This window comes from Chaetodon auriga, chromosome 5 (genome assembly GCF_051107435.1).
Source record: "Chaetodon auriga isolate fChaAug3 chromosome 5, fChaAug3.hap1, whole genome shotgun sequence".
NCBI lineage: Eukaryota > Metazoa > Chordata > Actinopteri > Chaetodontiformes > Chaetodontidae > Chaetodon > Chaetodon auriga.
Genome location: NC_135078.1, coordinates 9,072,519 through 9,085,544, shown reverse-complemented (window position 1 = coordinate 9,085,544; position 13,026 = coordinate 9,072,519). Strand labels below are relative to the sequence as shown.

Here is a 13,026-nt window from a genome sequence, read left to right as displayed (position 1 = left end):
TTACCAAACCAAGGCCAATTAACCTGCTACTGCAACAGCCTCCACTCTTCTGGTTTCAGGTTTTCCACCACATTTTATGACCTGGCTGCAGGGATTTGCTCCCATTCAACCAGGAGGGCGTCAGAGAGGTCCAGCACTGATGTGGGGTGATAAGGTCTAGCCCAGTCACTGTTACAGATCATCCCAAAGGTGTTGGATGAACACTTTGCAGACCAGTCAAGTTCTTACACACCAAACTGAGGAGAACATCTCTTTATGGAGCTGGTTTTGCGCACAGAGGCAGAGACACAGAGACAAACACAAACCACTGACACAAAGCTAGAAGCAGATTATTGTCTAAAACATAATTTCATGGTGTTGCAACACTTCCCTTCGTTGGAACTTACGAGCTCAAACCAGTAAAACAGTACCAGGCCTTTTCTTATTAGATCAGGTTTTAGCGAGCAAAATTAAAGACCGGCCAAGATGAAGATATATCAGGCTTAATGTGGAGGAACGGATTTAAAAACCATGAGGTCAAACTGTGCTTAGTAAATAAAAACATGCCCAAACTTGCTCTGTATGAGGATAAAGAGCTGGATTTGAAATCCTTCTGTAAGTATTAACTCAGATAACACACTGAAACCTTTCTCTGTTATCCAGATGTCCTGTAAAACAACAACCGTACCACTGATTTATGGGCTGTCGAGGGTGATTACGAACACAGGTCCCTTTTCTTTCCTGCTCACCTCGTATGTTTTGTCCTCTTTTTACTCTCCAGGGATTTTTTAAACAATAGGTAACGGCACTCAGGAGCCAAAGTCAGAACAAAACAAATACTTTATTTAATACAGAGTCTATACACAATGTGAAAGCGGTCATTCCTCCGCATCCTCCTCTGCTGGTTTTGGTAAAACGTCTTCGCTCTTGAACCACAGAGCCTCACTGGTCTGACTGGCGATGATGGCCCGCTCGATGAAGGGTCCTGAGAGGAGGAAGAGGACAAGAAAAAATGTCATCATTAAGAGACTGTTTTAATGTGATGAGACAAGAATAACAAAATGGAAGACATGATGCATCAGACCGAAAATGAAATGTAAAATAAATAAATAAATAAATAAAAATAATAGTTTAAAGTCAGTTTAAATTCTCACATCTGAAAAGCTGAAATCAGTGAAATTTTGTGGTTTTTGCCACTAAAATCATCCTTTGTTCGATACCTTGATGAGCAATTGAAACTTATGCAACTTACACAAGTGTGACATGGAAACTTGAAGCCTCCACTGCACACACAGAGCGCACGCAGAGCACACACAGAGCATGGACATGCAGCTTGTCCAGCAGTTAAATGTTCAAACCGAACACGGTTTGCATATTGTGGATTTCTGAATGAGGGAGATCATTTTAAGATTTTTGAAATAAATAATTGATTATTTTTGGTTGAAAAGGGATATCAGAGAAATTATTATTTAAAGATGTATCTCCAAACATATCTGGAAGGGATCTTTAAACATTTAAAATCAAAAAAATCAGATCTGAAGTGAACAAATCCAGGCCACTGTAATGCTGGTGAACCGGTCTACACCCTGCATGGAGCTGTTCCTCAGATAAAAACAGTTCGAGTCTCACTGGATGACAAAGCTAAAAAAAGGCAAATCAATCAGGAGCTTGAAAACTACATACGAGGCTGAGCATCAGGTTGCATGAGATCATGTTATCAGCTGCTTTCAGTCCCTCTCACCAGCTCATCCTCTGTCTCTTTTATTTGAAAACATGCACCAGTTCCCCACAGTCTTTTCTTCCTCTCACAGATTTACTTAGGAATAGTTATTTCAGCATTATTTTCCCTGTTGTCTCCTATTTCCTGCATTCAGGTCTATATTTAGCAGCATGAGCTTGTGCCCTTTGGGATTTTTCTTTCCCTCACCCACATGTTGCATTTCTGCGCTCTTTTCTGAGTTTGAAGCATTTATGTGTGAAGTTTCTTGTTTCTGCCCACACTGCAGCCCCTGGCTTCTGTCCAAATGACTCCTAAAGACATTATGGAAAATAAAGCTGTTCACACTGCTAATTCTGCTCAACAGTATGCATTCTGTGTGTTCACATCTTCTGGTCCTTGATTTCTGGGTGCGGAGGTAATTAAATTCTGCCCCGGGTCCTTGTGCGCCTCTTGTCAGGACGTTGAACTGCTGCATAATGTCTGCTGGCACAAACTCAAAGAGGGCTCTCCGCTGACAGAGTTCAGAAAGGCCCGGACGGCTCGGCTCCTCGTACCGCCTTCATCGCCAAATGTCGCTCTGAGTTGAAAATTGCAGAGCCGGGACGAGGCGCTGAGTGAGACGTCTCACTCGGCTGTTGTGGCGCAGGGCGTGCTTTCTGCAGCCGGGCGGGTGCAGCAGAGCGTTAACGCTTCCCGGGTGAGCGGTGAAGAGTCCCACAGGGATCGTCCCGGAGAAAACTGCACAAATCCATGATTACTGTGAGCGAAGCATCTGCTGTGAGCGCAGACACACACACACACACACACACACACACACACACACACACACACACACACACACACACACACCTGCTGCTCGTTCTCTTTGGTGTGAAGCAGAGTGAAAAAGTTTAATGGCTTCTGCAAAGGAAGTTTTCTTTCTGCTCCCGACTGATTTGTTTGTTTGATAATTAGCACGTCGTCCCATCGGCCGTGAGCCAGGAAGCAAGCAGTCTCTTTTTTTGGATTGACTCCAGGAAATCCTGAGGGTTTTCTTAATATTGGGACATTTCTTCTTTTCAGCATTTTACTTTTTTTCTCTTCAACTGCTGCCCTGACTTGACTAAGGCTCGTGTATCTGGATCCAGATTAAACATCCTATTATCAAAATAAGGATTTGAGAATGATCAGCCTTGGTGGAGAAAGGCTCTGAGTGCTCTACAGCTTCAGTTCTTGTAATTTTGTTTATATTTAGGGTCTTAAAATCCAATTAAAAGTGATTCAGGGCCTGTTGACAAAAATTACAATGTGCAAGCAGCTCTTTTAATGGGCAGAGGAGAACATAAGGAGGAGGCTGTCGCTATGGATTTGTCTACTGTTTGTCCACGCTGCATGATTTTACATTCAAAAGCCCAACTATCACTTCTCCCCAAAGCCTTTTCCACAGTTTGTGCTTCTTTAAGTGCAGAAGAGACAATCATGAAAACCAGAACTGTTGTAGTCACACGGGCCAGTCGGAGGTAAGGCAGCACATATCAACATGCTTTCACACACAAGGTTTCATCTAAATTTGGGGGCAGTTTGACTAAAAATGTGATGATTTGAAGGTGTTTCCAAATATGATCGAAGCAACTGTACTCGAGTCAACCTGAACTAATTTCCTACAAACTGGGCCATTCAGAGAGAGATGAGAGCAGTACAATCCTCGAGCCCTGATGAACAGCCACTAGCTTTAGCTTCTTGGCTGCCTTTAACAGATGGTCCTGCTCCCCTCAGCCATGACTCAGTCCCTCTGGCCACCCAAACACTGGACCGCACAATTTTCCTGCATATACATCAAAATGGAGGCCAAGTGTATTTCCTGGAAGCAAATGTAAACAGAAAGGACTAAAGAACAAAACATCACTAACTACAATAGTGGCAGCATGGTCCTCAAGAGAGAGCTCCAAGAAAAACTGACATGGAGCTTCAGGTCACACGGGGCCTCCCATTTAAGCGCGTCTTCACTCAGCATTTGTGAAGGCTCTGCAGCGTACTGCAGTTGGGACACTGTTAATGATGTTTTATTTAGCAAGCTCAAAATCAATTATACTGTAGATCATTTAAGCCTCTCCCTCTAACGACAGCCCATTAGCTGATGATTACACTCTGCATCTTATTATCGAACGGAGAGTGAAGTAAATGTACAGAAGATCGGAAATGAATGAACTCCAACAGGCTGAATTTCTAATTCCGCTCTGCTCGGTTTATACTGTGAGGGCGGCCTCCACAGGGCTATCTGGTCATCTGCTTTCAGTGTTTCAAAGCTTTCTTCAAGTTTTAGTTTTCACGTCTTCCTGGACTACCCATCATGTGCATTTCACATTTTGGCTAACCATCCTCAACAGATTCAGATTCTTCCTCTTATTCGTCCATTAGTTTCCATCCATTGCTGCACACAGAGGAAATCAATTAGAAACAGGTTGATGGGAAACCTCATAATACTTTCACGAGAATGAATGCAGACTTTATGTTGATTTTTGTTTTTCATAGTGTTCAGAAATGAATGGAAACGTATCCCTTCTTTCCAGCAAAATCTGGATTAAAAACACGAGTTGTTTTCCAATAAGTCGAGTGAAGAACAGTTCACCTCTGGATCCACAGGACGCCCGGCTGGCTGTGGGTGCTTCCGACAGTTTCGCTGATGTGTTTTTGCCTCAATACAGTCGAACTACAGGGAACGTGAATCAACTACTCGCTTTCATTTTTGAGGTGAAAAAGTTGAAATCACAGTGAAGCCTGGATCACTCACGCAGAGCACCTGGCTGACATGTCGCTGACCTCCTCCCTGTTGTCTGCATCAGTCTGGCTACAGCACAGAAACTGAACCGAGCAGGGAAATCAAAACCAGCCAGCAGATAAGAGCTGGCACTTTTTAAAAGCTTTTTCTCTCCAACAACCATTTTAGCAAATAAAAATCAATCAGCAAGGTGTCATTCTGTCTATAGGGGCTGTCAGAACGAGTACATCTGCCGCCGCTGACAGAAGAGGAGCAGCCCTGAGGGAACGTTACGTCAGCGGTTGAACTCGTGTGTTGTGACGATCGCTCAGTGTTGGTGGTCATACCCATACTGGCTGGTCGGTGGGAGCAAACATCAATCAGGATCGCTTGCAGGTTGGCAAAGATGTGTTCTCTGGGCATGTCGAGCTGTGCAGAGGAGAGAAATGAAAGTGTTAAATGAAACACTCTTTGAGTAAATGCAAGCACAGTCATGACATTCTGCCTTCAAGAGGTGCTTTTAGGCTGTATTTTCAACATGGCATCTCAACTGGGATCAGTCCTGGGAGCTCCATAGGCAACCTACAACAAATACAGACGTGCTCAATTTTGTGTTTTCTGCATTTCAAGGCCACACAGATGGTCCAGAACATAAGACTGAGATCAGAAAAAGACTGAAGCGCTCACACAGGAACAAAAGACGACGCTAAAGCTGATTTAGTATTTCATGCCCAGTACACCCCGACATTCCCCACACTGCTCCTCAGGGTGCACAGATTTTCTGCTCCAGTTTCCTGTGAGGAATACAAACTTATACTTATTTCATCAGAATTTCTGTCTTAACTTTGACCACTTTAACTTGCAAGATTCAAAATGTAAAAATGCCTCCTCCCTCGACGTTGAAAGCCTCCACTTTTCTGTTGTCCTTGACAGAAATGCGTGCATCCTCACATATCTTTACTTAAATACAGTGAAAACGTACGGTGGCTATCTGGGTCCTGACGTAGCAGTCGTCCTCCACCATGTAGTCATGACCTGTTCTAAACAACTCCAACATCTTGGGAATGTGGATGCTGACGGTGCCTGAGAGAGAGAGAGAGAGAGAGAGAGAGAGAGAGAGAGAGAGAGAGAGAGAGAGAGAGAGAGAGAGGATTGATCAGTCCTGATGTCCTCCATAGTCATGAATAGATTTACACTTTCGACAATTAGTTGTCTTTGTTATCTTGAAAGGCTGTGAGTGCTACTGCAGTAAAACCATCAGCTGCTGAATGAGCCGTAATAAGATCAACGAATGTCAATGAAGCCGCGGCAACGCTGCGGTCCAACAAAGAGAGAAACTGTCCTTGTTTTCACATACTGATAAAAAAACCGATTTTACTTTAGTGAATACGAGCAGGTTTTTAATCCCAATACTTCTTCACATTAGGGCTGGTAAAACTGGCCAAAGATGACGCTCAAATGTTCCCTCTAAATAAATAAATAAATAAATAGAGAAATTTTAGCATCATAAAACACACTTCATTCACACTCAACAACCTGATGAACCACCAGCTCTGGATAGCCCTACGTCACATGAGTTCAACAGTCCAGCACATTTAGCCCTGACCTCACCTCTCTTGCTCTTTGGAAACTTCTTCCTCAGTTTGTTTTTCAGTGGTAGAATCTTGGGCAGGATATCTGGCACGGCCACGTAGAAGTCTGCTGAAATCTGGTCGTCTAAGATCTGGAAGTGAATAAAATCAGGTTAGATTTCAGTTAAAAGGCTCCTGCAGGGAGTCTAAGTGACATTTAGATACAACTGCAGACAGAGTCTGAACGGCACACGATGAACGATGATTTCGAGTTTGAAGCGGACGTGTAAGGTGCACAGCCTGTGTCACAGTTTAATTTGTCCCCCCCGTTTGATTTTCTGACAAAAGCTAAGATCAGGTGAATGACTTTAGCAGCCAATAAATAACAGAACATGGCAGCTTTCTGGCTTCTTCGTACCTATTTTAGTTTCCCACACATAAAAAACTTAAAGATGATACCTACAAGTAAGACATCGATTAAATAAAATAATGACAGAGGAACTAAGAAGTGACAACCTGAAGGTTTTTGTTTCAACTTAGAAATCTGGGAGTGGATGTAAAATAATATCTAGATTATACAAAAGTTTCCAAGATTCTTTAAACTCACACACCCTGCATATTAAATGCAAATGGGAAAGGGAGGGAGATCCGGTTATACCTGAGGATGAATGGGAAAGCATCTGTAAATTACAATGGAAAACCACAGCTTCACACAGTTGGCGTGAGTTCGGTTGGAAAAACATTATCAGATTGTTTATTCGCCTGCCCAGAAGAGACATCAAGGTGGTGGAACAAACTGTTGGAGGATGTGCGGCTCAGATTTAGCTAATCATTATCATGTATTTCGGGATTGTCCGAAACTTTTGTCCTACTGGTCTGATATTCATGATTGTCTGGAACACATGTTTCAAATTACTGTTCCATTGGATATCTGCTCAATGTATTTTGGTACCATGGCACTGCATACCCAATCAATAGCAGACAATTATTTAACGAAGATATTATTGATTGGAGGGAAGAAAGCTGTGACAAGGAAGTGGCTACAACCCAACGCACCAACACTGGAAGACTGGCAAAGAACTGCTCATGAATTCTATATTATGGAGAGAATGACATTCGCTTTAAAACAACAATCGGAGAAATGTAAGAAATGGGGGTCGAAATGGATTAGATGTATAAGACCAAGGAGACCTGGACTACTTTGAGTATGTTTGTTACAAGGTTTGAAGTACCAGACTGCTAAATATTGGGATGACTGAAAATCGCTTTGAGTAGATTTTCATGGAAGAATGAGGAAGTGTGACACGCGTTGTTCAGATGTTCTTATTTTGCACATTGTAAAATGAAAGGGAGAGTAATAGATGGGAGGATGTATTTTGGTGTAGTTGTGGTGTGTGTGCCACATGTTATTGTACATGTTTTTTTGTGTGTGTAAATATACTGAAAGGATTTTGTATGTTCCTCCCTGATAAAAATAAAATTAAAAAAAATAAAAACAACTTAAAGATGATACAGGCTGCCAGTGTTGTAGCTGTATGTGCTAACACGCCTTCTACCTTCTTAAATATAATTCACAGCAGATGCAGGTGAACCATTAGCTGAAGGTGACTCAAAGACAACGTTAACGAGACATTTACTCATCAAGAAAACAAACGACAGCCTATTACATGTTATCAGCTTCACCAAATTAGTTAATTGCAGCTACTGTGATGTAAGACGATCCAACTATTTTGTGTGCCTTCTGTTCAATCCACAGCCAACAGCGCTATTTATAAGCTCTGACCAGGACAATAAAGCAAAATCTCTACCAGTAAAAATCTTTTATATTGTTTATGAATTGTTTTCACTTGTGAAGTCTATATGATGTGTTCACGTGCTTGTGATTTACTGCTGTGTAACCAACTGCCCTTTGAGAATAAATGAAGTGACTGATTGATTGGTTCATTTGAGTGCTCTCTGAAACAAACACAGGGAAGAAAATGGAACAAGACACTTTCTCCTCTGCCTCAGAAGCTCCCAGGACGATGCCGTCCCCCTTGTGTACAGCGACCCTGTACTGAAAGCAGCGTGTCAGCAGAACAACAGCAGCAGCTGCAGTCCTCTGTCACTGTCAACAATGGCTCTATCCAGCCACAGTCTGGTGAGGACATGACTTAGATCAAGGCATTACAACCTCCTCTGCCCTGGTGACCGCTAGTTTTACTGCACAGCTCAGGGGTCACGTGTGTTTAACTGCGTCCATTTGAAAAAGAGTGTTAACTCTTCAAAAATGTAGTAACAAGGGCAACACAACCAGATGATGTGGCTGAAATCAATATCACAATATTCATATGTTTCTAATGTACATGGTTCCTTTATCTATAAATCTGCCATACAGGCAGGTTGTACAATGACATGCAAGTTGAAGTCCCTTTATGGTGCTAACAAAACAAAAATTATATAATTAGCAATTATATTGTATTGATATTTATCACAACAAAGCAGCTGCGGTAACTAGTCCTAACCCTAAGGACAGAAATGTCATTGTTATCAATGCTTCAGACAAAAGTCTTAAAATGTCATGTCAATCATGCTGTTACCAAAAATCCAGAGGAAGATGACCGTTTCCTCTTGAAGAAAAAACGATCTGAACTTCCAGCATGTGATGTTCAACCAACTCACCGGCTGAATGAGCTCTGTTCCTCCAACACGCACAGCTCCGTTCTCCTGCGCCACTTTAGCTTGATTAGCATCCTGCAGAGAAAAATAGAGACAACATTAGCCACTTCAATCTGATTCGGGTGTGTCAGAGTGTGGCAGACCCCACCGGTGTCATTCATTACGGTCGTTAACATGCGCATCCAAGTTACAACCCACAACCTGCGCGGCTCGACAGGAATATTAATCAGCTCCTGCTTGTAGGTTTCTGTGATCTAACTGGCCTCTACACAAGCCCATTCATTACAGACAAACGAGGTGACAAATGAAAGGTGCTGCTGCTGCGCATCTGAATCATGTTCAAACAATATTAAAGCAATTCATCAGCAGCAGGCGATCAATTGGCTATGAAATTAAGATTTAGTGAGGCTAAAGGGGGAGAAAAAATAAATAAATACAAGTTTTTACCTCGGTAAAAACTAAAACTTTGTTGAGCTCAGTCTTGAAGCGGTGCGGTAACTGAACCGTGCTGACAAAGGGGTCCACTTTTCTCTGTGAGGGAGGAAAAGAAGATCCAACTGTTACAGTTTTCAACACTCGGCATGCTCAAGCAAATAACAGATTTGGGGGAAAACATAAGAAAAAAGGCCATAGACCAAGCTTCGATAATCAAGTATTAAATCTTTTCTGCCACCACTTGAATTTTTCATTTCTCTGGAGTGTTCCTAATTCATTATGTATAGGAACACTGGTTGTGCATAGTTCTGCGGAGACAGACCAATGAGAGTGAGGCTTTAAGCAGTGAATACGTCTGTGTCATGTGGACATCAAAGCAGCTCTGCAGTCCTGTGATGTGGAAACAAGCTCGTGAGGTTTTTATTCCTCTGTGTCACGCTGTTGCTGATGCTGATTAACCAAAACTGCTCATGTTGCAAAGGCTGATGCAGGAAATATCACTCAGATCCGTGTAAGTGAGGCATAACAGTAACAGGCAGCGTGGGAAAGCACCAGAAATAAAATAAATAAAAAGACAGTTGAGGCTGCCAAGTCTGAGCGCTAAAACTGGTCTCAGACATTTTGGCATGTGATCAGCTGATGAAAAAGAATCAGCAGCGACTAAAAACTGAAGCCTGTATCCAAATGTCCACACTTCCCCACGGATTCATCGAAAGAGCAGTACAGTTCAAGAGCACCACAAACTGACAAGGCTTCATGAAGGACTACTGCATGACCGTTTTACTAGATTGCATTAATTTTAGCTAGGTGTACCTGATATACTGGCAAAGGAGTGTACATCAGCATGGCCAATTTATCGGTCAAAATCTGTAGTTAGGCAGGCAAATGTTTACAAAATGCATCCTAACAAGAATAAAATCTGACCACCTACAAATGTGATGATTTGATGTGAGAATGATGCAATAATGTGTGAATCCTGAAAAAAATGACCTATGTTGGAGGATTGGAGGAGCTGTTTCTGACAACTTCCTGAACTTCTAGATTATTCTAGAATTCTGTTCAGCAAGCATGTATAAAGAACAGTGCAGTGTTGTTGCCATTACCTTTTTTTCCAGTTTCATGATGAGCCTCAGATCGATGTAAACGGGCTGCTTGTGGGGAGTGAAGTCCAACGCTTGAAAGTTCTTCAGCATGTCGATGGCATCTGCTGCGCCATAGACCGTCCTGGGGTAGTACCTCATAATGTACACGTCATCCATCGGCACCCAGGCCGTCTTGCTGAAGGGCTTATGCCTGTCTTTGTCATCAATTACCCTCTTTTCCTTCACCTTTGTGTCCTCGTTCTTGTCTTTCTTTTGTGCCCTGACAAACAACAGAGAAGATGTTAAACAGAGAAATATTTGGGTCATCAGGCCTAACTATATCTTCTCTCAATTTTATGGTTCACATGAAGAAAGTGGTTCTAGTGGACAGCTCCATCGGCTAAATGTGCCAAAGTGCTGGTGGCTAAAGCAGAATGATGTTGAAAAATGGCTCCAAAATTAAACAATCCTCTCTGGAAGAAGATCTTCAAAGCTGGTTTTAGAAAACACAAGGTTTGTAAACTCACCTGACAGCAGCAAAAGTCCTGACAGGTAGATTCCTCGGTGCAGTCAGTGAGGCGCCTGTGTAGGCGGGACCCCCGGCTCTCAGCAGCTGCCTCTGACATCCTGCTAAAACTGAGAACGACAAAAAAGCTGCGTAAGAAATGAAAGCAGACACAGGGCACAGATGATGACCTCCAGTTCCACACACACACACATGCTGCTCTCTGTCTGTGTGACACTACACTGAACTGCATACCAGAGTTTGAGATGTTTCCTGTGACATTACAAAACACACTTTAATCTCACATAAACCAAGTGCACCGAGAAGCATCTGTTTATTTCTATCAGAGGCCGCCATGCAAGCAGATGGCAAGCATAACAAAGTCAAACAAACTCAGCTTGGTGTATTGGATATGGCTCAAATTATGCAGAGAAATACTTTAAAAAAAAAATCTTAAACAAATTTCTATTTTAAGAAATGATAGAAAAACTTAAAAATAAACATTACAACATTTGACGTGAGTGTATGTCCTATGCAAAGCATATGCATCAGGGCTGATCTCTACCAAACCGAAGCAGACCAATGTAAGTGTTATTTGCATGAAACTGGAATTATTTGCTAATATTTGCATGTGAAAAATCTGCCTGGGACAATGTTGTTTTATCAAGGTGACAGCAAGCTCGGTGATGTGCAGAACAAATTAAAGCTTGTGTGGACAATGGGCACTAGTTAACATGGCCCCAGTGGTACCTCTACGCTCACCTTCGTCAATGGGAAAATTTTAATCTTTCTGTCAATTATAAGTGATAAATCTCGGGGTGCCTGCAGGGATGCGTGCTCGGAAAAGCTGTCTCTGGTGTGGTTGTACATCTGTTTCTGTTACAGCTTCGCTGACTGTGTGCAGGATGCAAAACAAATGAAGTAAGTCACGTTTTAACTTGAAAATAGAAGTTCTGCGGTTTGCCCTGGGGAGGCAGAGACAGATGATATGTGTGCAAAGTTTGAATGTAACCAATGCGAAGACAGTTTTCTTCATTACTTCTCTTTGGTTCGTTAAATTTTACTAACACTGAACCTGCGTCCAGAAACCTGATGGTTAAATAGGCCCTTTCTTAAGTAAAGACTCGTAACCAAAATAACATTATTTAAAATCTTGATTGAATCACTTATGCAAACTCTTACATTCGGCATACATATGATTCACCAAGAAACAAATTAATTGAACAAATGTCGACTTTAAGAACTCGTTGGCGCTCCCCGTCAACGCCCACCAGGACGTATATTAGTTCAAGGACTCAAGAGCGAACACCGATGAATCCACCGAAGAAAACGTTCAATTCATTTTACTAAAAGCTGCCTTGTAAATTAGATTCATGCCGAATTAAATGGAAACTCTCCGTAATTCGGATATAATCTTCCATAATATTGTGCGATGTGTTAAATTCTTCAAAACACAGAAGGGCAGAGAAATGGCACATATTTGGGAGGTGTTTTGCAGTCTGTACTCGAAATGTTTAGGAGCGAGCAGGACTGCACGCTAGCTAGCTAACTATAATGACTGGTTTGCTGTTTCAACGAGAATCCGCGGAGGAAAGTCTAGAAGAAATGGCACTTCTCTTAATGAATACAAGACCTGTTATTTTACTGACAGTTAGACTAAAGTAAATTACACAAAATCAACTGACCTTTCCACATAGTCCGCGTGCAAGTTGCCATGTTTGTGAATGCGGCTGGTCCGTGTGAAAACAACGATACGAGTAGAACAGTTCCACCTGGGAAGTAAAACCGTATCTCACATACAGTAAATCTAAAATCAGCTTACCGATTGGAAAATACATCAAAACCTACACAAAATACTAAGTAATTATATAGACTTATTTGGATCCTCTTCCAAATTCGGCATCCAAATCTTTAGCGACTTTAGTACATCTTTGATGTATAGGAACATTTAGTCATTTTCAGAATCCACATAGAAATTGGTAATACAAGAATTTGATTCAACAAGAAAATGTTCTTGCTCCATGAACTACATGCCGAATTTTCCAGTGGCTCCTTGATATTCTAAAAAATATGATTCGATCCTCTGCAATCTTTGTATCTACATAATATTAAAGTGAGAAATTGAATTTAGTGACACCTGAAACTAATACCTACTGGTGAAAATGCTATATTCACATGAGGATTCCCTCTAAGTCAGGACAGTAACCTGCAGCTCTCTCATACCGTCCTGTGTTTTATTCTACTCTAAAAGTTAAATCTCAGCTTAGAAACACGTTTCGATGACTTTAAGATGAACGAGAGAGAAATGACGGCGACGCATGCTGTGTGCGGACGGGTAC

General features: G+C 41.9%; 1 protein-coding gene across 2 annotated transcripts; it reads right to left on the bottom strand.

Annotated features, from left to right (window-relative positions):
- Positions 1-795: 795 nt before the first annotated feature.
- Positions 796-13,026, bottom strand: mrpl1 (mitochondrial ribosomal protein L1). 2 transcript variants are annotated; one of them, XM_076730571.1, is made up of 11 exons: positions 12,842-12,977; positions 12,373-12,459; positions 10,796-10,818; positions 10,710-10,756; positions 10,204-10,462; positions 9,113-9,196; positions 8,669-8,740; positions 6,048-6,159; positions 5,419-5,519; positions 4,784-4,865; positions 796-964 (listed from the first exon to the last, which is right to left on the bottom strand). In XM_076730571.1, exons 2-11 carry the CDS (start codon positions 12,401-12,403, stop codon positions 858-860), a joined length of 918 nt encoding a protein of 305 aa, XP_076586686.1. In that variant the 5' UTR covers positions 12,404-12,459; positions 12,842-12,977; the 3' UTR covers positions 796-857. The 2 variants fall into 2 exon arrangements, with proteins under 2 accessions (XP_076586686.1, XP_076586685.1); XM_076730570.1 differs by having other exon boundaries at positions 10,710-10,818; positions 12,842-13,026.

What these genes read in the sequence shown, in the direction of transcription:
- mrpl1 (XM_076730570.1), bottom strand. Translation starts at nt 12,403, where the DNA reads ATGGCAACTTGCACGCGGACTATGTGGAAAG. An exon ending in CACGCGGACTATGTGGAAAG is followed by an intron (nt 10,819 to 12,372) that starts GTCAGTTGATTT and finishes TGTCGTTCTCAG; the next exon opens with TTTTAGCAGGATGTCAGAGG. An exon ending in GAACAGAGCTCATTCAGCCG is followed by an intron (nt 6,160 to 8,668) that starts GTGAGTTGGTTG and finishes ATTCACTTCCAG; the next exon opens with ATCTTAGACGACCAGATTTC.